The sequence below is a fragment of the Castor canadensis genome, chromosome 2 (genome assembly GCF_047511655.1).
Source record: "Castor canadensis chromosome 2, mCasCan1.hap1v2, whole genome shotgun sequence".
NCBI classification, from domain to species: Eukaryota; Metazoa; Chordata; class Mammalia; order Rodentia; family Castoridae; genus Castor; species Castor canadensis.
The window spans coordinates 132,884,210-132,908,478 of NC_133387.1; the positions used below are offsets into that span (position 1 = coordinate 132,884,210).

General features: G+C 47.8%; 1 protein-coding gene across 4 annotated transcripts in view; it reads right to left on the reverse strand.

The window, feature by feature from the left end:
- Positions 1-24,269, reverse strand: part of Pla2g4e (phospholipase A2 group IVE) — a 61,879-nt gene that overhangs the window by 29,021 nt on the left and 8,589 nt on the right. For 2 of the 4 annotated variants that reach the window (XM_074065734.1, XM_074065733.1), the window contains one exon: positions 1,440-1,512. In XM_074065734.1, the coding sequence (XP_073921835.1) occupies positions 1,440-1,512 (73 nt within the window). Of the gene's footprint in view, positions 1-1,439; positions 1,513-7,652; positions 7,779-9,862; positions 10,058-24,269 lie in introns of those variants that run through there. The other 2 variants (XM_074065736.1, XM_074065735.1) reach the window with 2 other exon arrangements.

The window sequence follows — 24,269 nt, forward strand, 5'->3', positions numbered from 1 at the left end:
GGCTCCAGCCTCCCTCCCCTGCCTGTCCCATGTTTTCCCCAGCTCTCCAGATCTGGAATCAAACACTACTTCCACTGCAGACAATCATTAACTCCTCATATGCAACATGGGCTTCCCATGGATACCCCTCAGGTTGTTGGGAGGATCAAATGGTGTTTGGAGGGCTGGGTGCTGGTGGCTCACGCCTGTAATCCTAGTTACTCAGAAGGCAGAGTTTAGGAGGTTTGAAGCCAGCCCAGGCAAAAAGTGTGTGAGACCCTATCTCGAAAAATACCTTCACAAAAAAAGAGCTGGTGGAGTGGCTCAAGGTGTAGGTACTGAGTTCAAACCCTGGTACCACAAAAAAAAAAAAAATGATGTTTGGACATCTGGAGCAGCCAGCCACAGCAGGTATTCAGGAAATGTATTCTCTCTCAGGATGGCCTCTCCTCAGGCCAGGATCCTGGTCTCTGGATACTTACATCTTGTCCCTGTCAGACACTGGGCCCTCAGTGCCCCTTTGTTGGCTCAACCAGATCTGTGTTCTCTAGCTCTAAGTTCTGTAGTGACAAGACTGGATTGCCATCTTCTGTTATTCTATAACTACTGTGGACGTTGATGTTGTCCCTTGTTAAAATGTGCACTCAGCACAATGGCACTGTGTTTCTCTGTCCCCTCAGGCCCTCCCTAGCCCTTGGGGATCCTGTGGACCTTAAGTTACGACTGTGTAGTCATCAGTGAGTGTGGACAATCCCATAGCTATGGGTCTTGAACCTGGGGCTTCCTCTCCCTGGAGGAGCCAAGCTTCTTCCCCAGAAGGCAGCATGGGGAGGGGCTTATCTCCTGAAAGCCACCCCAAAGACAGGTGTGTGACATATCCTGCCCACTCTGATGCCTTCATTTCTTCCTGAAGCAGAGGCCTCCCTGGGTCCCTGTGGCCTGGGAATGCAGCAAGAGCCAGGATGAAGGGGAAGCCAGGCTAGGAGATGATACTACCTAACAGTGTAAGTCCAACCACATCCCAGACACTGGCCTTCAGAGCTGGCTGCTATGGGCTCTGGCATGGCCCCAGTCAATTTGGGATCCACATCCAGAGAAGGCGCTTGGAATCTGGTGCCACAATGCCTTTCCTACTTCAACGTGACATCCCTTAAACTCATGGAGAAGCAGGAGTGTGAGAAGCTGGTGCTCTGGAAATGGACACTGGGAGGAGAAAGTGGGGTAGAGAGAGTGGAGGACAGACCAGGCAGAGTCTGCAGAGCTGATAGTGCCAGGGTGATGGCAAGAGTGAAGGCCCTGAGAATGACATAAACCCCCAAACCTTCAATACAACTACAGTAGAGAGCACACACACACACACGTACGTGTGGAAACACACCTGACCATTTCTCCAGCCAGGGCCTCTTTCTATCCAGACCCCATTAGCAGAGAAGAAGGAGGGGAGAGAGGAGGGTACTCACCCATATCAGCCTGTCGGACATTTTTCATGCGGATGACCCTCACTGTCAACCAGTGGCACGGAGACAGTCCATCCTGTGGGTTGAGAGGACACTGGACTCATTCTTCCAGCATCACTGCAAGGCCAGTGACCTTGATAAGACTTCCCACCATGTGCCTCCCTCCCCATTTTTATTATAGCAACCTCCATGCTGTTTTGCCATTGTCGGCTTGGGTAGCTGTCTTCCCTCCTGCTTGGAAGGTTCTAGAAGCTCCTAAGAGATTGGGATCCTGTCTGGTTTTTCATCTTTGTAAACTAGTACTTGTGGCATGCTTATATATAGAAGGGGCTCAATAAATGTTTGTCTAATGAGTGAGTGAACGAATGTTCTGGCCCCAAGCACAGAAGGAACACGAATACCAAGGGAGTCCTTAGGTGGTTCCACTCTCCTTCTTTGAAAAACTTCTTATTCCCACCCAACACAGAGTAAAATTTCCCTTGCCCACCCAAGATGACAGCTTTCTCAAGAGGCAGATGCAGTGTGGCTGGGAAGGATGACAGACACCCATCAACCCCAAACTCCAGGTCCCTTGGGACCCTTGTGCCAGGTGCTCACCACCACCCTGTTGCTTAACCTTGGAGCAGGGCCTTTGAGCCTCTTCCCCAGAGTATCCACCCCAACATCTTCCTGTATTTCTCCCTCCCAGTTAACAATCTGCCTCCTGGGTCTTCATTGTGTTGTGCTATTGATACTTGTGACATCTTGGCTACTGTGCAATGGCCTCTCTTTCATGAAGGCAAAACCTCAAGTAATCCTCCATTTGATGACTGATGCCTGTCAGAGGCCTCTGCCGGTTTTGCTAACCCCAGGCCCTGGAGCCCTGGAGTTCTGCCTCTCCCATAGTGCTTGGTCCTAATGGCTGGGGTGTGGATATACCCTGAACCCTGCTAATGCTTCACCTTCTGCCTGCTGAAGCTCAGCCCCTCAAATAAGCCCCACACCTGCCTTAGCCAGGATCTGGGGCAGTGGGAGTGGCTTCTGAAGGCCCCACCCTCAGACTCACACATGTCAGTGTGGTTCATCTTTGTCTTCCTCTGGTCCAGTTACTTTTTGCTTCCTATCTCACCAGCTTCTTTATCCCACAGCTACAGTGTCCTGGCACCACCTCCTCTGCCTATGGAGAGACTGCAGCTCTCTGCCCAGTCCCCTTTTGCCCACTGCTCCCTGCCCCAGGTTTCAAAGTGGCCATTCATCCCTTTCTGAGCCTCTGTAATGATGTGTCATCTAGAGTTCAGGCCACTTGTCACCACTTCTCCCTATCCCTTGACTTTCAGGTGGCATTTTTGAGCAGCTACTGCAAACCAGACCCTATATTAGATGCTGGGAGCCAAGGTGAATCCTGGGCAGAGGGCAGGCAGAGAGTTTAAAAAGACAGTAGGACACACCAGCCATAGACTTCTGCTCAGCTTAAATCTCCCTAGACCTAGAAGCTCCCCACAGTCTACTATGACTCTGGACTCTGGAGGCCACTCCTGACCTTTCGGAGAGCAAAGCTGCTGAGATGGAAGGCTTACCTCCTTGTCCCTCTCTGAGTGAGCAAATTGTGGAAACTTCCTGCCTATTCTCTTTGGGTGTCTTGTTCTCGCTTTTCAGTTGGGGCCTTTTCTGTTTGAACCTCACACTGGAAGCTCTTTCCCTGTGTGGTACCTAGGCCTGGTCCACTTTTGGTACTGTTCCTGAGCCCATGACAAACATTGACTCCCCAGCCCACCAGTGACTGTTTGTGGAGATCACTAAACTGAAGCCTTGGCTTTTCACCCAACATATGCCCCTCTGCACTGCTAGAATCACTTGGTACCTTTTCAGGACAAGCAATTCTCTTTAAAGAGGGTTGAGATTTGCAGAAAACAAAGTTCGGTGGAAACAAACCAAAAAAGAGTCCCCATAATCCACCTCTTAGAGATAGTCAGTGCTATTGTTTTGCTATTTGTCCTTCCAGACTTTTCTGGGGCTTCATTCTAACCAGTAGCAATGGCACAATGATTCTCGGAAAACTGAGTTATTTAGTCCCAGAGACAGACATGTAATTCCAGGGTCTCTTCTCCTCTCCCCAACAGCTGACTCAAAATCAGAACAAGAATGAGACTGACAGTCAGTCCTATATGGCCCACACATTCCTTTTGTGAGATTAACTCTAAAATCCTGACTATGTTCAAGGTCAACAAATTGCTCTAATGGTATTTAGTTGTGATGTTGTGACTTGGGCCACAGGCCACACACACTACCTCTCTTCTGGTTCTGGAAGCATGCCTGTGGTCTGTGGCTGGACCTCTCTAGCCTGGTGGGCTCATTTCTCACTCCTGGGGAGAGTGAGTCCTGGTCTGGCCTGGCGAGGAGACAGAAGTCACCTTTCAGCAGGACCACCCCCCTATACACTTTCTCAGGGAGTACCTAGGGGACAGGTGGGAGCTGTGAAGCCCTCAGCCTAGGGCTTAGGGATATGTCCTAGTGTTACAGGGCTTTTGAACTTAGGGTCCAGGGTCCTCACAGCCATCACTGCCCTTCTGCCTCCAGGAAGAACTGTCATGGCCCAGCCTAGCTCCTGGAGTGTCTGCTCTAGGAGAAAGAAGCACCCACAGTTTCCTTAGGACCATGCCCCAGGTCTCCTGCCTTTCAGGGATCATTCTCTCCTGTCATCTAACCCAATGCTCCCCATTCTGTCCAATTCTGCAACAATAATGGCAATATTAGTGACCAACCATCTGTTGATAGACGCCAGGGTCTATCACGTACCACATTCTGTGACATCTTCTCTATAGATTATCTTGCTTCGTCCTTACAGCCATCCCACATCCTCACATTACAGAGGGAGAAAATGGGGCAAGTTCTTTGACACAGGGCTCTCTGCTAGAATCTGAGTTTGGATCCAACTTAATTCTTAAACCTGGTTTCATAACTACGGCTATCCTCTCACCTTGCTTGAAGCAGCCCTTGGCAAATGAAGACAGATGTGGCTGGTCCTTGTGTCCTCTGCCTCAGTCTTCTCCTAGAACCAGCTTTCCTGACAGATTTCTCCTCCTCACCCTGAACTGTCCCAAAGCCCCAAACTTGGCAGTCCTTCTACTGACTGTGCTCTTGCTAACTACATGTCTACAGACACAGCCCATGATCACTGTTTTTATGAGCGTCCAGAGCACATCACAGCCATTGAGGACCTTGGAGAAGTTCCCACCGAGGGCTCCTTGGTGGTCTACCTCAAGTCTCAGATCACACCTGCTGGCTCAGGAATATTCAGAGGGAGACTCAATATCAAAGTACTCCAGTAGGTGCTTCTACATTTTGCGGGCACAGAGATAGAGCCTGGAAAGGGTTTTGGAGACACAGCAGAGGGACTAGAGACGTGGCTCAAACAGTAGAGGGCAAAGCCCTGAGTTCAAACCCAAATACTGCCAAAAATAAAAACACAAACAAATAAATGAGAGAGAGAGAGAGAGAGAGAGAGAGAGAGAGAGAGAGAGAGAGAGAAGAGAGGTGGCAGGAAGTAGGATATGGGTCTTAGATGTAGGTACAAATGTACTCTAGGAACCAGGTCACTGAAAAATGACCTTGACTTGGGAAGAAGGTACAGATTTTGCTTTTGCCATAACAGCTTAATTCCTATTAAAGGAGTGGTGCTCGAGATGACACAGCACCAAGTCTATGTGGATGGCAAGCAGAGACCCATGAGACTATGGAACCCAAGTTTTATGGAGGGGGAGTGTCAAAATTTTAGGGACTTGGATAAGCCTATCCCTGAAATAAGATATTCTGGCTGGGACTGGTATCACAGTGAAAGTCTAATATTTAAGAACAGGCATGGCCAGGCACCAAACCATGAAACTACAGTATAGGACAGGGCTAGACACAATCCTTCTGTTCACAGGATGCAGCACAGATCCTGGGGTACAGAGGAGAAAGCACTCAGGGGCCTGGTGATCAAGGCAGGACTATTTGTCAAACATCACAGAGGTGTACTTAGCTTCCTGAATAATCAGGACAGCTGTGCCCAGCACGACAGGCTGGACAGCAGCTTTCTGGGAAGTTGTGTGGAGGGAGAAGCCCACAGCTCAGGCTGCAAACACACACAGCCCCAGCCTCCTCGCTGACCTTGGCCTCTGGGTTTGATCCTGCCAGGACTCCACTTCTCCTTGAGATGCACTCAGGACCTGGGACCTTGCCAGCTTGTATGGAAAAGAGGCGACTCCTTGAATCTCAAGATTGGCTGTTATGCAGTCCAGGGCTTCCCCTGTCCACCCTTAATTCTATAGGTCAGGTTCAACCTTTGGTGGGGGTGGGGAACAAAATTTATTGCTCTCTGGCATGCTGGGCCTGCCCCTGCACCAGGAGCTTTGCATCGGCTCTTATCTCACCTCCTGGCCAGCCTAGGAGGAAGGTATTATTATTCTGCCACACAGAGGCATACGCCAACTTAGGCAGAATGTGTCTTATACAGACTCGCACAGCCAGAAGCACAGAGCCAGGTCTCGGGCCCCAGGTGTGCAGCAATCCGCCTTGTCAGTGAGCTTTCCTCCTGGAGGCCAGCTCTCACCATGCATGAGCAACCCTAGGAGCCTGCTCCTAGACTCATTAATGGCAGAGGCAGCAATAAAACCTGCAGCTCCTAAGTCAGGGATCTCCCTGTACCCCAAGGTCCAGCTGTTGCCACAAATCAGTCAAAAGACTATTTAGTTACAGACGAGCTCATCAGGTCAGGCTCCCTGGTGGGGGTGGGAGGGTAGAGGTTCTGACCACCAGGTTTCAGAACTGGCCATCTGTACCAGGCATCCCCTCCCCAAACCATCCCACCAGGCCCAGAGTACCTAAAGAAGGTAGGACAGCTCCCCTCCCCAGGGCATCTCACGGCAGGCTCGGCAGGTGAGGCCACCTGCTCCCGCAAGAACTGGGTGTAGCCTTTGGTTCCCTGCAACACTGTGTCAGAGCTCAGACCAGCCTGGTGATATTGTCCAGGATACATCCACCCTCCTTAAAAGGAGGTCATTGGGATGGGGACATTTGGGACCCCAAAACAGGTTGCAGCTAGTCTGAGCAACATCGCAGACTAGGAGTCACCTGGGAGGGTCTATCACAGCTGTTTTCCTTCTTATCACCCAGGCTGGGTGAGTGGTCAGGGCAAGAAGTGACACAGTGACCTTCCAGGACCCAAGAGGGACAAGCACAGCTCGTGGAGGGGCTCTGAGAACCACATTCTGAGTCCTCAGCACTCAGTTGCTTTACTACCCCCTTCAAGGTAAGGTGGTTCCCTCTGTGGCAGAGCTGTCCTAGCCCAAGTTTCTGGAATCTCAACCAGGCTTCAGAGACAGGGACAAGTGCCAACCAGAGACTCTTGCAGTCACTAGAGCCCTGTAGGAAACCCAGGAAGTAATGTCTGTCCTGGCCAGGGTAGCAGGGCCACCGGTCACCAAGCAGCATGGAGCTTGGAAACTGACCTGGGTCTCCACCTCTCATCCTAATAGACAAGAGTCACTGCTCTCCTTCACCCATTTAGTGGGGGAGGACGAGAGCCTCGAGAGTTAATGAGGAAGAAGTTGCTGCCCTCAGGAGCCAGCTGACTGCCACCCCGTGGCGTGTCTACTGTCAGTTGAGAGGCTATGGGTATCTCCTTATCACCCACGCAGGAAGACTGAGGTGGATTTGTCTCAAGCACTAGCAACCAGACCCATGGCCCACAGGCCTCCCTGTGAGGATGCTAGGGGTTGGATGGGCCCACCCAAAAACTTTGACTGCAAATCCAGGGGAGCTGCTTTTTGGCTGACAGCAACAAACTAGCAATGTCTCCAGTGTTTCACCACACCACACACTCGTGAGGCATAGAAGTTTAGGTTGTCCACAGGGTTAACACCCACTCTCACCCAGGCCAGGCCCCATGTGGAGCCTCCTGGCTTTAGTGAGCATTGGGTGCTAGCATGGCCCCAGGATGGCCCTGTCACTGCATGGAGCTTCGTGGAGCTTGTGGTAATCTGAGCTGGACCATCCTCTCAGGAGCCCTGACCTGGACTAAACCACTTTCCCCAGGTGCTGGGTAGAAAGCCAACGTCTCTTAAGGGTACAAGGTTTACCAGCCCTCCCTGGGGCTTGTCTCCTGCTCTTGGCTTCCTGCCCCTACCCCTCACCTCCTAGCCATGTCTCCCTGGCCTTCAGTGTCCAGCCCCAGTTTCCCAGCATTGTAACCCTCACCTTCAAGGCACAGGTGGCCAAGCACTTGCCATCTTCCTCTTGGCATGGGTCTGGCAGGGAATGGGAGACCCAAACAGGCATCTGCCTCTGGAGCATGGTGGCGCCTCTCCAGCTGGGTGGCAAGATCAGGAACTTATACTCTGACTCAGAGCTCCACCCTCCTGGCTGCCTCTGGGCAGTCAGTGGCTGGCATTGGCCAGGGAGTGGCTATGGTGGGTAGAAAGATAGGGTACCTGGGCCTTGGTCTCTCAGTACCATGGCAACCATAAGTCTTCAGATCCTGGAAATGCAGCCAGGGCTGTAGCTTTTGGGGTCGTTAGTCTGCACCTGAGTCACTCAGAGTGACCAGGCTATCCAAAAGCACAGAGGGTGGTGGAGGAGGATGCTGGACCCTATGACTCCAGGGTTAGCCCAATCGTGGTTTGGAAAAGCCCCATCTCTCCTGCTCATGCTGGTCATGAATCACAGATGCCTCTCTGAGGGATGGCCTTCCTTCCTTCCCCACTTCAGTCCCATGACTTGACACCTCACCCCACAAGAGGCAAGGTACCAGGTCCAGGTCCCTATATTAGAGGGTGAAGAAAGGAGACAATTGTACCAGCCTTGCTGGGAAAAGGTTCAGGGCCACCCTTCTGCCTGCCTCTTGGGAGGCCAGGTGGGGAGAGGGAGTGCCCAGCCTCTGTTGGTCCCCCACACCTTGGAGGATGCAGCGGCCCCACCCTGATGATTCTTATCTGTGCCTGGGGTTGGCTCATGGACCTGACAGGGGTGGCTCTGCCTGCTCAGCTGCTGGACTCTACACTGGGAGTTTCCTGCCTGAGCTCTTGCCTGAGGCCCCACAACCGGCTTTTCTGGCCCATAGATAGGAATGATTTTATGGAACGGAGGGCAAGATCTGAACCTGAACGCAGGGATGGATGGAACCCAGTTGGTGGTGTCTGTGGGACCTTTTTACATGCCCGGCCCTCCAGAGAGAGGACAGGCTGTCCTGGTAGCTTCCTTCCCCACCCTACCAAGCACCCTACTGCCAAGTACACAAATGCAGCGCCCATACCCCTCAGCAGACTCTGCAAATTCAACTTAGTCTATGCATCTAGTATGTGCTTACTGTATACATGCGGCTAAGAGATGAAATTCCAGGCTCAAAGTTTCTGACAGTCTACCTGGGGAACCAAATGCATCCAAGCCCTCAGCCTCTCTGGGGTCTGGGTCTCCCTATGTGATAGAATATCCTAGAAGGATCAACATAAATCTTTCACACTTGGAAGGATTACAGAGTGGATTATAGTGGTCTGTCATACAACTGAGAACTGCTTAGGGAGCACAGAAGAGGGACACTGGCTTCCGATGGAGAGAAAAGAATGGCTTCAAGAAGGCTTCATGGAGGAGGCGGCAACCAAAGTGGGTCTAAGAGATGGATAGGATTTCGACAGCTGATGATAGGAGAAAAATGCACCTAAGGAGGAAGGAACAGCATGGACCAGGGCAGGGAGGCTGAAAGCAGGGTATGCAAATTGCCCCATGTCTGAGTAGTGAATTGTGTGGGAGAACAGGGGAGGCAAGAGATTGGGACACACTGGGCAGAGAGAAGGTAGGGTTTGTGAAGGAACAAATCTGGAAAGAGAGTAGGACCCGCCACATTCTTTTCTGTCCCTGGCCAGTTCTTAGTTGTGGGACAGACCTCTATAAACCATGGGTCTTCCCAAATGTGAAGGATCTATATTGGCCTTGGATGGACTCTCTAGGCAATGGGAAGTCATGGATGGCTTTTTTGTTTGTTTGTTTTTGAGAGATGGTCTTGCTATGCAGCCCAGGTTGGCCTGGGACTTGAGATCTCCTGCCTCAGCCTCCCAAGTGCTGGGATTATAGGTGTGAACCACCTCACCAGGCCCATTAATGGTTTCTGAGCAGGAATGTGACATGACCAAAGGCTGACTGATGTTGAAGCAGGGACTCAATTAGAAGGAGGGGTGGGAACCATGTAGACGGGGGGAATAGAGCCAGAAGTTAAGAAATGAGGAGGGAGATGGAGGCAAAATGGTAGATAGTGAATCCAGGAATTGCTGTGGCAACCCAATATACAGAGCTATACTGTCCTGTGAGTGTGAAGTATCTCCTGTCCCTGGCCCCCTTCCCCTCCATTCACCAACTATTTCCAATAAACCAAGATCTATTCTGGCAATTGCCTCAAAAGCAGGGCCTTGTCTTACCCATTTACTTGGATTAAATCAATTGAATTGGAGGCTGAGGGCAGGTGAGGTAGTTGTTGCGTCCCTCCTCCACACCTCCCTGGCACCTCTGATGGAGGAAGAGCGCTGTGACCTCTCCCCAGTGGACTGAATGGATGGATGTGCTGGAAGGCACTTTCTGCCTTTGTTCTGGGAGAGTTCTGGAAGTGAGGCAGCCTAGTAAGAGGAATAGGAAAAATCACCATGGGATGCCAGCACCTTGAGACTCTTCCAAGTGCATTTCATCCTAAACTCCTGGTCTCAGCTCAGTGTCGTCCTCTGCAGTGGTAGTAAAATCTTAGCAGTTGAGTCTTCTTCAATGTAAATCCTTCGCAGTTGTAAGTTGTAAAACAGGAAGGCTTATGGGGAATTCCACCCTTGATTACCTCTCAGGTAAAAGCCCTCTGCTTAAAGCATGAAGATCGATCACACCTCATACATGCAATTAAAATACCTGAGAATTAGCCTAAGTACCTGCACAGAGTGCTGTATGAGGAGACCTTGTCAAGCAAACTTGTCAATCACCCTAGCCCATTCTGCAAAGGCTGCCCAGATTTTTCCTTTGCCTTTTCAACTTATAAAGGCCCTTTAAAAGAGAGATCAGCACTTCTGTGCCATCTGGCCAGAGCCTACTACTTTCCCTTGGTGTGCCTCACCCTCACCTTCAATAAACTGTACTATCATTTTCACTACATTTTGGTGTCTGACCTGAATGCTTTTCTTGTGGAATGCAAGTACCTGAAATCTTCTGAACCAGGGTCTCCTTAGACCACTCATCCAGTAACAGGAGACCACAGAAGTCATTCTTGAGGGAGGGGAGAAGAGGGCTGAATTAATTGGCCAAGCCTCCAGTGTGGACTTGCAGTGGTGCAGGAGGGAGCTGGAAGGAGGGTGCAGGAAGGATTCTGGGGAAGTGGGGTGGGAGGTGAGTAAGGAAAGCCAGCCAAAGAGGCAAAGCAACAGAGTAAGGGCTGCCTAACCCCCTGTCTTCCAAAAGGAGCACACAATGGAAGCAGAAGCCCCACTCTAGGGACACAATGGCCACTCCAAGTCATGTCCTTCAGCTGCCCCTTCCCCCAGAACTCCTTCTGCGTGGCTATTCTTACGCTGGCTCTGCAAACAGATGGAGGGATGAGGCTCCTTTCCACCCCATACCCCTTCTTCCTGTGAGCAGGGAACCTGGGTCCTCAGAGCTCCTCAGAGCCCCTCACTTTCTAGACTGAGGCCAGTGTCTCCAGCTGTCTCCCCAGGGCCTGTTCCTGACTACCACTGATGGGGTGACCAGTAACTGCCTCTCCAAGCAGCCTTTGCCCTCGGATGACCCAATATTGAGAAGTATGTTCCTCTTGGCAGCTCAATTGGGTCTCCACTGCCAGTTAGGATACCCTTACCTTTATCCCTCAAGAGGCCCAGGGGCCTCTCGCCACCTTTTCACCTGTCCATAGCTACGCCGTGGCGGGTCTGCAGCCCCGTGACTGGAGCTTGGCGAGCACCCCTGAGCCTGTCACTCTCCTGCTAAAATGCATCAAATGTGCTCCATTCTTTGCAGCAACCTCTGGATTCCAGTACCTTCCACAAACAAAGCAGAGCCTAGGAACAGCCCTTTGGTCTTTATAGAATTTTAGTGTACAATAAAGGGAGTATTTTGAATCAGTGCTGAAAGGACAGACTATTCGTTATTGGAAAAACTTCCTTATCATTTGAAATAAAGTTAGATCCCAAACATCCCAAAGATAAATCCCAAAGAGACTAACTAACTAGCCATTAAAACCATGTATGATTTCAGCTGAACATCATGGTGCATGCCTGTAGTCTCAGCACTTAGAAGGCTGAGGCAGGAGCATTTCAAGTTCCAGGTCCATCTGAGTCTACAGAGTGAGATGCTATCTCAAAAAAATCAAAAAACAAACCAAAATGAAAGCACAAACAATAACACCCCCCCAAATCTACATATGATTTCAAATAAATTATTAGCAAATATTTATACAATACTGGGGTGAGGAATTTTTGTGTGGTTGGTATTGGGGTTTGAACTCAGGGCCTCACATTTGTAGGCAGGAGCCCGATCACTTGAGCTATTCTGCCAGGCTTGATTTGTGCTGGGTACTTTTGAGATAGGGTCTTGCAAACTTTTTGCCCAGGCCGACTTTGAACCTTGATCCCCTTGATCCCCTAGATGCCTCCTGAGTACATAGGAATACAGGTCTAAGCAACTGGTGCCTGAGTTCAAACCCCAGTCCCACCAAATAAAAAAAGAAAGAAAGAACAAAAACAACAAATAGGCATGCACAAATGTGAGTAAAATCAGACAGAATCCCCAATTATTGCCATATGAAAGGATGAGCTGGGGGGAGAAGGGGGTAAAGAGGGATGATGTCTATACTATGACACAGTATAAGAAATTTTGTAAATGTCCCAATGTACTCCCATATTATCCCAATAATATGATAATAAAATTGTCAATGAAGAAAAGATGAGCTATAAATGGGATTGCCACATGAAAAGCATAAAGCTGATAGAAGACAGGGGAATATGTTTCTGATCAGCTTTTTGGTTTGTTCGTTTTTTTGGTGCTGGGGATTGAACACCAGGCCTCACCAGTGCACAGCATGCATTCTTCTGCTGAGCGACACCTCCAGTCCCCCAGGGAATATCTCAAACAGCATTTTGAAATGATGCCCTATAAGGCAAAGAGTTCTAAACTTGACTACATAAGAATTAAGAAATTTCTGTCAACTAAAACACAGTAGGAAAGGTTACTAGACCCCTGGCAAAATATGCTTGCAATGCATTTGCAAACCTCCAAAGGATCAATGTCTAGCATATATAAAGAATTCTTATATAATTCACAAGAAAAAGATGGCCCATGTCAACATAAACTGGACCAAAGACTTGAATAATCAGCATCTTACAGGAGGAAACCCTGTGGGGTAGACACTCAAAATCATGGTGGTTTTTCCCCATAGGGAAAGAATAAACTGTTAAACAGTTTTACTTTACTTTACTTTCTTTATAAAATAAAATAAGACAGTTTCCCCACTGAATAACATATAAAAACATGAGCTAGGCTGGTCTGGTGGCTCACGTCTGTAATCCTAGCTACTCAGGAGGTAGAGATCAAGAGGATCATGGTTGGAAGCCATCCCGGGCAAATAGTTTGCAAGACCCTATCTCAAAAAACCCTTCACAAAAATAGGGCTGGTGGAGTGGTTCAAGGTGAAGGCCCTGAGTTCAACCCTAGTACCTCAGGGGGAAAAAAAAAAAAGATGAGTTATAAAAGAGACAAATACAAGGAAGTAAAAACTGAAACAATTAGATTTCATTACAGTGATTAAATTGGAAAACAATGAGAAAGTGGGATAATGACAAGTGTTGGGGACAGATGTGGGAACAGAGGCACCGCTGTGCTCCCTGTGGAAGAGACAGTGATAGTGCAGTCAGTTTGGCCACAATAAGAATGTCATAGGGCAATCCTGATCTGGGGACACACCAATCAGGCTGGAGAAAGATGTGAATGTCACTTACTAGAAACTACTTTTACTAAAAAAGCACTGACTTGTCACTTAGGCCTGCAGGTGACATAAAAGCAGCAGAAAAACCCTGTGCATCTGTCTCCTTTGTCTTAGAACTTTGGGTCAGGCTCCTTCACATAACAGGCACATTAACCATTTAAAGGACTGTTAGTCTAAAACCCATCAACACGGGCTGGGACCTCCACGCCCTGATCGGGCCACGTTCTTCCCTGGGATCTTGTGCCTGTAGTTCCCTTGCTGGAGTCCACGCTGCTCTCTCTGTGCAGAGCTCTTTCTCACCCATCACAGTTCTATTCAAGTGTCATTTTCTCCAGCTGTTCCCCAGCTGACTCCATGATGTGTGCCTCTGCCCACCTGCTGTTTGTCTGTCATTCTACCTAACTTAATGTATGATAGCTTAGTGATTCATTTTTTGCCTCTTTCCATAGCCCATAACCCTTTTCAGGGCTTCTGTTGTTCAGCAGCTGGAAACACCTCACATCCATCAGTAAGTGAATGGTGACATTCCAGTACATTCACTCACCAGAATATCACACAGACATCGAGACAAAGTGGCTCAATTCACTGAACATTTACAAAGCAACAAGCTGGTCTACGTGTTTTATATTACCTGTGAAATAGAACTGTTATCATTTCATTTTAAAGGAGAGTTGAGACAGAGAGAGAATATGTAACTTGCTCAAGATGGCGAAGACAGTGACAGAGCCATGACAAGCCCTGGCTTTAGCCACTATCTGCACTGCTCTCAGGAGATGCACAGATACAGTAGAAAGCCACTGTCCTGGACACCTGGGATTCCACATTGTGCTTTCTAAAAGCCTCTTTTATGCTCTCAAGTCACTTGACAAGTAACATTTAATTCCCTGTAACAAACATACAGTGGCCAAATACAATTTTTTCACAGCATAAAGTAAAACAAACATGATAGTGTCTCTGGACCATGGGAGATTTAAAAATGTCAACCATTAAAGTTAATGTGTTGACATGTCTCAGAACTTTTAGCTAGCATACAAGATATTACTCTATTTCATGATGACAAGTTATAAAATAAGTATAAACATGACAAGAAAGGACCTTCATTCTGATGTAGGTAAGGTTTATATTTTCAGCGTCATCAATGCATCTGGCTAACGAATGTTTTCTGACTTTGTCTTTTTAACAAGATACAAAGGGCCAGCCCAATGCTCTGTGTTTCTTGAAACACCTGTGCCGCAACTCATATCTTAATCTGTCTCATGAAGTTCCTGCTGGTAAAACTTGTGACTTTGTTTGCAACTAGATAATTGGCTTGATTTTTGTGCTCCTGACTCACTCCATAGCAAAACTGCTGGGAAACTCGTACATTGAGTCTGGTCTGTTTCCAGTCCCCATGGTAAGGATGAATTCTGTCATCATGTTGAACACGGGATAGTGTCTAAGGTTCAGTTACACAGAAGCTGTGGGAAGTTGGGTGAGTCTATCCTCTCCCTCTAAGCCTGAGTTTCTCCATCTGTGAAAATGAGAAGCACAAAGCTCCTGCCTCATACTGAAGGACTTTGCACAGAGCTGGCCATACATGGCTCCACTTTGAGATGGTATGAGCCCAGTGCGGTAACATCAGGACACACAGACATCATCCCTGCCTCAGAGATCTTAACACCCCAAGTTGGATGAGACAGAAAAGTCACACATAGGGTCTCAGGATGCTTGTGCTGAATATGACAGAGAGTATGGCCACCCAGGGCTGGGAAGGTCAGAAGGGGCTGCCTGGAGGAGAAAAAACACGAACCTGCCTAGAAGAAAGGGCAGGGATCCTAATGAAGAGGGTGGGGGAAGGGCTTTCTGCTGGGGGAGACAGCATTAGCAAATGCAGGAAGTTCTGGGAAGGGATTAAAGGGACCCTTGAATAGCAGGACATTTCTCATCTCAGTAGTGTGACTCATGGGAGGTTTTGAGCAAAGAGTGTTTGAGGCCACGCAAATCCTCCTCCTACGGAGGACAGGTGACTACAAGCAGTGCGTAGTCTGGGAGCTGGAAGGTAGGCATGCCTCCTTCACAGGCTCATGTGGCTCCTTGGGACAAGCTGTGACCTGCAAATGGTCCCCAGACAAATGCCTTTTCCTCTTGCTTATGGAGATGGCCTCTGGGTCTTGTGCTGTCTATTCTGTCGGCTTCCACTGCAAGGCAGACTTTGCCTCAGTTTCTCTAGCTGTCAGTTTGGGTCCAAGGGGACAGGGCTCACTCAAGAAGAATAAATCTGGAGGTCTGTGGAGGACAGGAATCTGGAGCAGGGCCTATAGGGGAGCAGGGAGTCGGAGGGAGTCCCGGCTTGCAGGCATTGCTCACTTCTTTGCCTCTGTGATCCCTAACCCCCAGTGTCTGTGCTTACGTTACCTCACAGCCCCTTGCAGTCACCCTTCCCCAGGTAGCCACTCATATGCCTCCTGTCACTGCAGATAGGATGCATCTTCTCTGGGGTTCCACATGAATGGAATTGTGTACGGTTTACTCTTTGGGGTTGGCTGCCTTGGTTAGCATAAGGTTTTTGAGATTCATCCATGTTGCTGTGTGGTTGCTTCCTGAGATCTCTTCCATTCCCCCCTCCCTCAGAGCAAGGCCTGGGAGGGCTATGACAGGAGATGTCCCCTAACAAGTCCAGGAGCTGAAAGGGATGGAACAGCTGAAGTGGCCATGGCTTCCTATTGGCTTCCAGGTCAGTGTTTCTTCATGTTCAGGAAGGCAGTGTGACATGGGGCAGAGCACTGGACTGGGAGCAGGAGCTGTGGGTTCTAGTCCAAGCTCTGCTGTGTGATGCAGAACACATGGCTCCCTGTTTCTGGGCCTCTCCTGGACCAGGTCAGTCCAGAGTCCCAGGAATGAGGCCTGGCAGCTGTGTATTTTCATCATCCAGGTGAGTCTGAGATATGGCCACAGTTTAGACCATCAACCCAGGTGGCCTTTGTGCCCTCTCTGACTTCCAGGCTGTCCCTTGCTGTCCAGTGAGACCATGCCATGTTTCGGTGTCAGCACAGAATGGGGACAAGATGGGGATTGGGTGGGTCCTTCCAACTAAGATATGACAAAGACACCAAAAAGGGCTGAAGGTCACTAAAAATGGCTGATATGTAGTGAGAGGAACTGAGACCTCATGAAGATGGTATTATGGGTGTGTGGAAACAAAAACCTATGGCCTGTCCACAGCGAGAGTCAGGCTGGTGACTCCTACTCCCACCCACAGTGTGTGTGTGTGTGTGTGTGTGTGTGTGTGTGTGTGAGAGAGAGAGAGAGAGAGAGAGAGAGAGAGAGAGAGAGAGAGAAAGAGTTGTCCATGCTCTTTCCTGGGGTGCAGGCATCAGGGGGGAGAGGGGGCCCCTGTTGAATAAACTCTGGTTGCAGCAGCCTGAATTCGAGTGGTCAGCCATGGGTCTGGTTTGTTTCTGACAACTGTCCCCAACCCCCCGCCCTGCTTGCCTGACCACTTGGGATGACTATAAGCCTCATAACTAACTGGTCCAGGCCCTGAGGATTTTCTGTGCTACTTAGTTGATTTTAAGGTTGGAGTTCATTTGCGCTCAGGAAATGAAGGAGTGGCTCTTGTGACACACAAGGCTCGGGGTGGGGCCCATCCCACCTAGCTGCCAGTGCCCTCCCTGCCCCTGCCTGGCTTCTTCACCATGGGCTTGGGCCTGGCTGGGGTGAGCTCAGCGGGGCCTGGGAAGCCAGATGCAGGAGGGTGGGGCCTTGGGACAAAGGGGCGCTGGCTGCTGGCAGGTGGGGTTTCCTTCCTGCTGACTCTGTCATCTAGGCAGCATGGGTGAGGTCAAGGATGCGTGGGGTGAGCACAACAGGCAGAAGAGGGAGCCTGGGGTCTGTGAGCAGCAGGAGAGGGACAGGAGCCACCATGTGGAGTGCTCTCCCTAGGGGTCCCAGCCCTGTCTGGGGACACAGGGGAGCTGGCAGGGCTTCCCTGCCTTCACGCAGGAGAGCCCTGAGACTGTCCCCCTGTGCAGTGTTTGTAGAGTGAGGTGTTGGCGGGTGTCAGACCCTCTTTCTGGTGGTATAGAAGTTCAGAGGGAGGGACTCTGGCTCCAGGAGTGTAGACTGGACCCCATCGCACCTGGCCTGGGGCATCAGCCACTGGAGGGTGGCTGACCACCTGGGTTCTCTGGGATTTTGGGCATTCAGTGCTAAAGCCACAGTGTCCCAGGCGAATGGGACAATTGGCAACCCCATGTCCAACTTTCCTAAGCAGAAACGTACCTGGTCCACCAGACCTGGGGTCTTCCTGGGATTTATATTACCGGAGGCAAAATAATGGGATTGTTTTCTGATTTTATTTTGAAGGATGTGGGCAAAAATCAGAATGGCACAAATATTTAGGCCAATTTTGAGGTGAAGGGGTAATTGATGTGGGGAATGGATGACCCTGGTAAAGGGGCACATGCCTTCCAGAATCCCTTTCCCTTTCTCTCACCAGAGAACACCCTTTCCTGTGGTTCTTATGGTGCTGTGTCATAGGGAATCTTCCTCATCCCTGAAAGTTGGGCCCCTGGCCACGCAGCATTCCTGTCCCTTAGACTCAATGGCTGGTTCACAGACAATTAGATGCCCTCCTCTTCCTCCTCTTTTAAGGATTGATTATATGGAGGCTGAGAAAGAAAGATCACCCTCTTTTCTGTAGTTCTTGAACTCTAAGGAAGCTTTGAGTTACTGATGGTCATCTTCACCATGTAGAAGGACTCAGTCTTAAAAAGTTGAGAGATGGAGAGAAAGTTCTGAGAACAGCATCTGGACTGCTAGATCCAACTATACCTGAAACCTACACACCTCTTCAACTTCCCAGACAAAATAAAAGGCACTTTTTTATTCAAATTTAGCTTCAGTTGTTCTGCCACTTGTGGATAAAGGAGTTCTGATAGCTACTCCCGGCTATGACATCTGTGGCAGGTCTTCAGTCCAGGATCTGTGGAGGGAACGAGGGTGAGGAAGGAAGACAGGAACGGTGGCCTCTCTTGCACCCTGGACTGAGTCCCTTTTGCCTTTAGACCAGACATGTCTTCCTTCAGGACATCTAGGGTGGGCGGCACCTGTCTGCTTTTGCCCTTAAGAGCCCTTTTCTGGAGACAATGTGCCAAGAGCTCTTCCAAGTCCTTCTCCCTGCTCATTCCTCTCCTCCCATTTCTCACTTATGCCTGACCCCAAGTCAACACCATCACATGTCCACCCACCGCTCACACACCTGGCCACCTCTGTACATCCCAGCACACGGAAAGCCTGACCCTCTGCGGGACCAACCAGCACGTGACTCATCCATTCCAACATCTGGAAGGGTGGGGTGGAGAAGGCAGCTGGCTACTGTCTCTGTCTTGAGCTGGGAGAAGGGACACACACTCTGCTCCCCAACTGTGGGTGGAAGAGGCAGCAGGAAGGCTGAGTTAGGGGAAGGGAAAGGCAGACAGAATGAGGCAAGCCAGGAGATAAAGTCAAGGAAGGAGCAGGTGGCACCACAGGAAATGATGTCATTTCTTTTGCAAATCGGGATAAGAATTCACAAATGCCCTCATAAATATGCACAGTTGTTATGTGTCAAATAAAATACATTAATTAAAAATGATATAAAGTTAAAAAAAGAATTCACAAAAGATCTTGACAATTAAGTTCAGGATGAAAAGAACTTTTTATTTTTTTGGCAGGACTGGGGTTTGAACGCAGGGCTTCCTGCTTGTAGAGCAGTTGTTCTACCACTTGAGCCACGCCTCCAGTCCACTTTGCTCTGGTTATTTGGAGATGGGGGTCTTGTGAACTATTTGCCCAGGCTGGCCTCCAACTGCAATCCTCCTGATCTCAGCCTCCCAAGTAGCTAGGATTATAGGCGTAAGCCACCAACGCCCAGCTCAAGATGACTTTTTAACTCAAAGGCATTTGTCAGGGAGAGGCCAGAAAGAGAAAAGGAGAAGCAGGAAATGGCTTCTCTACCCCTGTGAAAATATAGCCTCCCAGAGAGGCACAGCTTGTCTGCCTAGCTTCCTATATGAATTCCTCCTTTAAAAAAAAAAAAGTACTAAGCAATATTTATGATATGCAAAACATGTGCAGAATAACCAAGTGAACACCCACGAATCCATTACCCAGTCTAAAAAACATCACGGCCCCTGTGTGTGAGTCTGGTCTCATTGCTTCCCATCTCCCTTCCTACAGAGACACCCTAACCTGAAATCATAGCCAGCATTTCCAAGAATTTGTGTGTTCTTTCTCTACGTATACATGTATTCCTAAACTACCTTTCGTATTATTTTGCCTATTTAAAAACTACCTATAGCTGGGTTTGATACTGCATGCCTACAATCCTAGCTACTCTGGAAATGGAGGCAGGAGGAAGGAAGAGTTCAAGATCAGACTGGGCAAAGTTAGGGAGATATGATCTCATAAACAAAACACAAACAAAAGGGTCAGGGGTTTGCTTGTAAGAGTCATGTACATTGGTAAGTAAAGATCTGGTTTAGCATTTTCCAGAGCTGTAAACTGAACCACAATTATTTGTCTGTTTTTTGTGTGTGATGGACATTTAAGCTGTATCTAAATTTTTGCTGCATTTCAGCAATTCTAAGGTGTACATTTTCCCCACTTTAGAATCTCTCGAGAAATACTTTTCAGAAAATGATGATCTGGGCCAGGTAAGGTGGTGCATGACTAAAATCCCAGTATTTGGGAGGCTGAGGCAGGAAGGTTGTGAGTTTGAGGCCAACCTGGGCTATGTAATGAGACACTCTCTCAAAAAACCAAAACCAAGGGCTGGGGGAGTGGCTCAAATGGTAGAGCGCCTGCTTAGCAAGCATGAGGCCCTGAGTTCAAACCTCATTACTGCCAAAAAGAAAAGAAAAAAATAAATGATGTGTAATATTAGTGACCAATGAACTTTGGAGTAGGTGACAAATGGCACTGACAATGTCCTGTGAACTTTCTTGAAAGCACTGTATTTCTTTAGCACACACATCTCAGGAAAATGAGCTGCTTGCTGGGTTATAAGATATTATCACTGATTTTTCTAGATATTTCCAGATTGTTCCCCAAAGTAGTTTTTTTCTGATTTACGTCCCCCACCACTGTGTCAGAGCACTCCCAAATACCAGGCAATATCATATGATTTTTTGAGTTTGGCTGTCCTATGTGTATAAAAAGCATTGGTACCTTCTTTCTCCAATCCGTTTTCCTAGTACTCTTCATTGACCTCCCCCTTCCTCCTGGCTTCTACAAGCCTCTTTTTCTCTTTTATTCAAATCTAACCACTATGAATACTTATATACATAAAGCAGTGGTTACCAAAGGCTACAAAATTATTTATGCCCAAGGATTTCCACACTTTGAAATTTTCACTGAGGGAAAGCATGTCCCATGCTCAAAAATCTTAATTGTATCTCAAGTTTTGATGGTGAAGTATTAAAAATCACCTAACTACTCATTAATAAATTATAGTATATTGTTATGACTGAATTCTATGCAGATGTTGAAAAGACAGATAAAGAGAGAATATCAATATAAAAATATTTTTGTTAACAGTATGCTACTGGGGCAAAAATAAACACACTGATCAATGGAACAGAATGAATATGAATGTCTCCAGCTGTCTGACTTTCCAAGTACAACCCCCCTCCATGTGCACATGTACTTGGAATTAAGATAAAGATGGCTGATTATAAAAATAAATAAGCAAAAATCATTAATTTTCCTATAAAAGTATAACCACAAGAGAAAATAGTATCTCACACATGATAGCAATGAAAAATAAAATAAATAGGGAGGCAGAGATTGGGAGGATTGTGATTGGAGGTCAGCCCAGGCAAAAAGCTCATGAAACCCCATCCCTACCAGTGGGCACAGCGGCATGCTCCTGTCACCCAGCTGTGCTGGGAAGCAGAAATAGGAGGGCCGCTGTCCAGGTCAGCCCAGGCATAAAGCAAACCCTATCTCAAAGATGAAAGGGCTGGCAGAGTGGCTCAAGTGGTACAGCACCTGCCTAGCAAGTGCGAGGCCATGAGTTCAAACCCCAGGACCCAAAATAAATAAAAATAAATAAACTGAAGGAAAAATAAGCAAGAAATGTATAGACACTCTGTGCAAAGCAATAAGCCTTGTAAGAGACTTAAACAACTTGAAAAACAGAGATCTCTATTTTGTACATGAATGGAAAAATAAAATACCAATTCCTCCTAAATCAATCTATAAACTTAGCACAATAGCCAATCAAATTACAACTAGGAGTTTCTGGAATACTTGACCAAAAATTTGTAAAATGTATGCAGAAGAGTGAAAATGAAAAAAGATTCAATGAACTTGCAAAATGGATACAAGTAAGAAGAGAAAACTAATTCTGCCCAGAAAAATGTATATTTTTTTAATGAATTAATTTATTTACTTTTGTGGTATTAGGGTTTGAACTCAAGACCTTGCACTTGTTGGCAGGTGCTCTACCACTTGAATCATGCCCCACCCCTTACAAATGTATTTTAAAGTTACAATATTTAAAGAATTCAAAAATATATCCATATGTATACATATAGGAAATTTACATATGAAGATGATGGCATTCCAAAATAACAGAAGAAAGATGGATTCGCTAACCATTTTCTAAAAACAAAATGAGCATTTTTGCCATTTTGGGGGAAAAAAATAAACTGGATCCATATCTCAGTTCTTCTATTAAATTCTCAGATGAGCATGGTAGTACATACCTATAATCTCAGCCCCTGGGAGGCAGAGGGAGGATCTTAGGTTCCAGGCCAGCCTGGGCCACCACACAAGAGCCTGTCTCAAAATAAATGAATAAATTCCAGATATAAATAAAATCTAACTATTATTTTGCCACTATTAGTGAGGAAGTAAGATATAAAATTGGGATGTAATAAAGAAAAATAAATGGATAAGTCCAACAATATACATACTAAGCTCCTCTCTATCAAAACAGCCACACACAGCAATAAAAGACCAAGTTATAAAACTATTTGTCAAGTTTATGTTGAAGGGTTACTTTTCCTAATGAACAAAAATCTCTGGCTGGGCATAGCAGTGTGTGTCCACAATCTCTGCCCTCAGGAGGCTGAGGCAGGAGGATTGCAAACCTGGGCTGCATAGCAAGACCCTGTCTCAAAAACAATACCAAAAGCAAACACACGTTAGCAGCTCCCGTACTTTGCTGAGTATTAGGACCACCTAGAGAGTGTTGAAAATATATACATTAGGGCTGAGGGTGTGTGGGTCAGTGGTAGAGCACTTGCCTAGTGTGTGCAAGGCCATGGGTTCAAACCCGAGCGCCACAAAAACAAAACAAAAAAACAGCGTTAGCCAAGCTTGATGGTATAGATCCAAAATTCCAGCACTCCCGAGGCTGAGGCAGGAGAAGCTCAAATTCAAGGCCAGCCTTGCCTATGTGATGAGACCCCGTCTCAGAAAATAACAACAAAAAAGCCACAGATGCCTGATTCCCCGATATTCCGATATCACTGTAGGATGTATGACTGATGCTTTGGGTTTTAAAAGCTCTGCTGGTGATTGTAACGTTCAACCAAGGCTGGGAGCTACAATTATGCCACATGTTTATAACAGGGTTGGTAACAAGTGTGTCAATAAAAGAGGCAGAGGTCCATTTCCGTTTATCAGATTGACTAGGCTGACAGGTGATACGACTTAGTGATGGCTAGGACACAAATGGAAGAAGTGTTTTCCAGAGCAATTTGGCAATCTTATAAATATGCAAAACTTGATGCCATAAAAGTCAGTAATTCCATTTCTAGGAATAGGTGTACATAAACTCTGTACAAATAGTTGGCAACACCCAGGCTGGGATGTAGCTCAGTGGTACAGTGCTTGCCTGGCATGTGTGAGACCCTGGGTTCGATCCCATCACCAAAAAAGAAAAGACAAAGAAAAAAAAAAGTCTTTGGAGATACCCAACTTAGCATTATTCTCAAAACTTCTCTGCAGTTTCATGTTTTTGTTTTTGTTTTGTTTTGCTGTACGTTTGAACTCGGGGCCTCACACTTGCTGGGCAGGCGCTCTACCACTTGAACCATGCCCCCAACCCTTTTCTTCCCATTGGGTTTTTTCAAGACAGGGTCTCATGAACTATTTACCCAGCCTGGTTTGGAACCACAATTCTCCTAATCCCTGCCTCCTGAGTAGCTGGGATTACAGGTGTGAGCCACCTGAGCCTGTCTTTATGTTTGCTTTTGTGACTATCAGTAGTTTCCTTAGGCTGTGGCTTGGAAGTTTCTGATGAATGGAGTGGCAGTCATGCCCCTTCTCTAATATATCCTGGCATCTCGGCCTTGAACTCTGCTGAGTGGAGCTGCACGGCACTCTCTCTCTCTTAGAAACCTAGTTGCAGCCACAAATTCCCAGAGGAGCAGAGAAGCCTCTTGCTTAGAGAAGAGGTTGGGACTCTGAACTCTTCTCCACTGGGGACTCAAGTTATTGCAATATGTATGGAGAACTGTGAAGATCCCCAAGACACCCACTGAGATTGGATGACCAGGACAATGGAAATCCCAGATAGGAAATGGGTCCAAATGGTAGGCCGAGTCGCGTGAGTGGAGAGCCTGGCTTATTGGGCTGAGGCTGATCACACACCATGCTAATTGTCTGAATGACTAAGCACCTCGTGAGGGCTCACCCCCTCTACACAGTCACACAGGGAGCAAATCCTAACATGAGTTTCTGTGGGGGTAGACCATATTCAAACCATAGCCCTTGGGAACCAGATTACCTTGCTTGTTGACTCTGGTCATGGATGGTGACAGGGTAGGTGACTTCCTCAGCCTGGGCAAATCTGCACAGGTGTTTTTGTAGAAAAGTCTCAAATCAGCAGACAAGTGAAGGGGTCT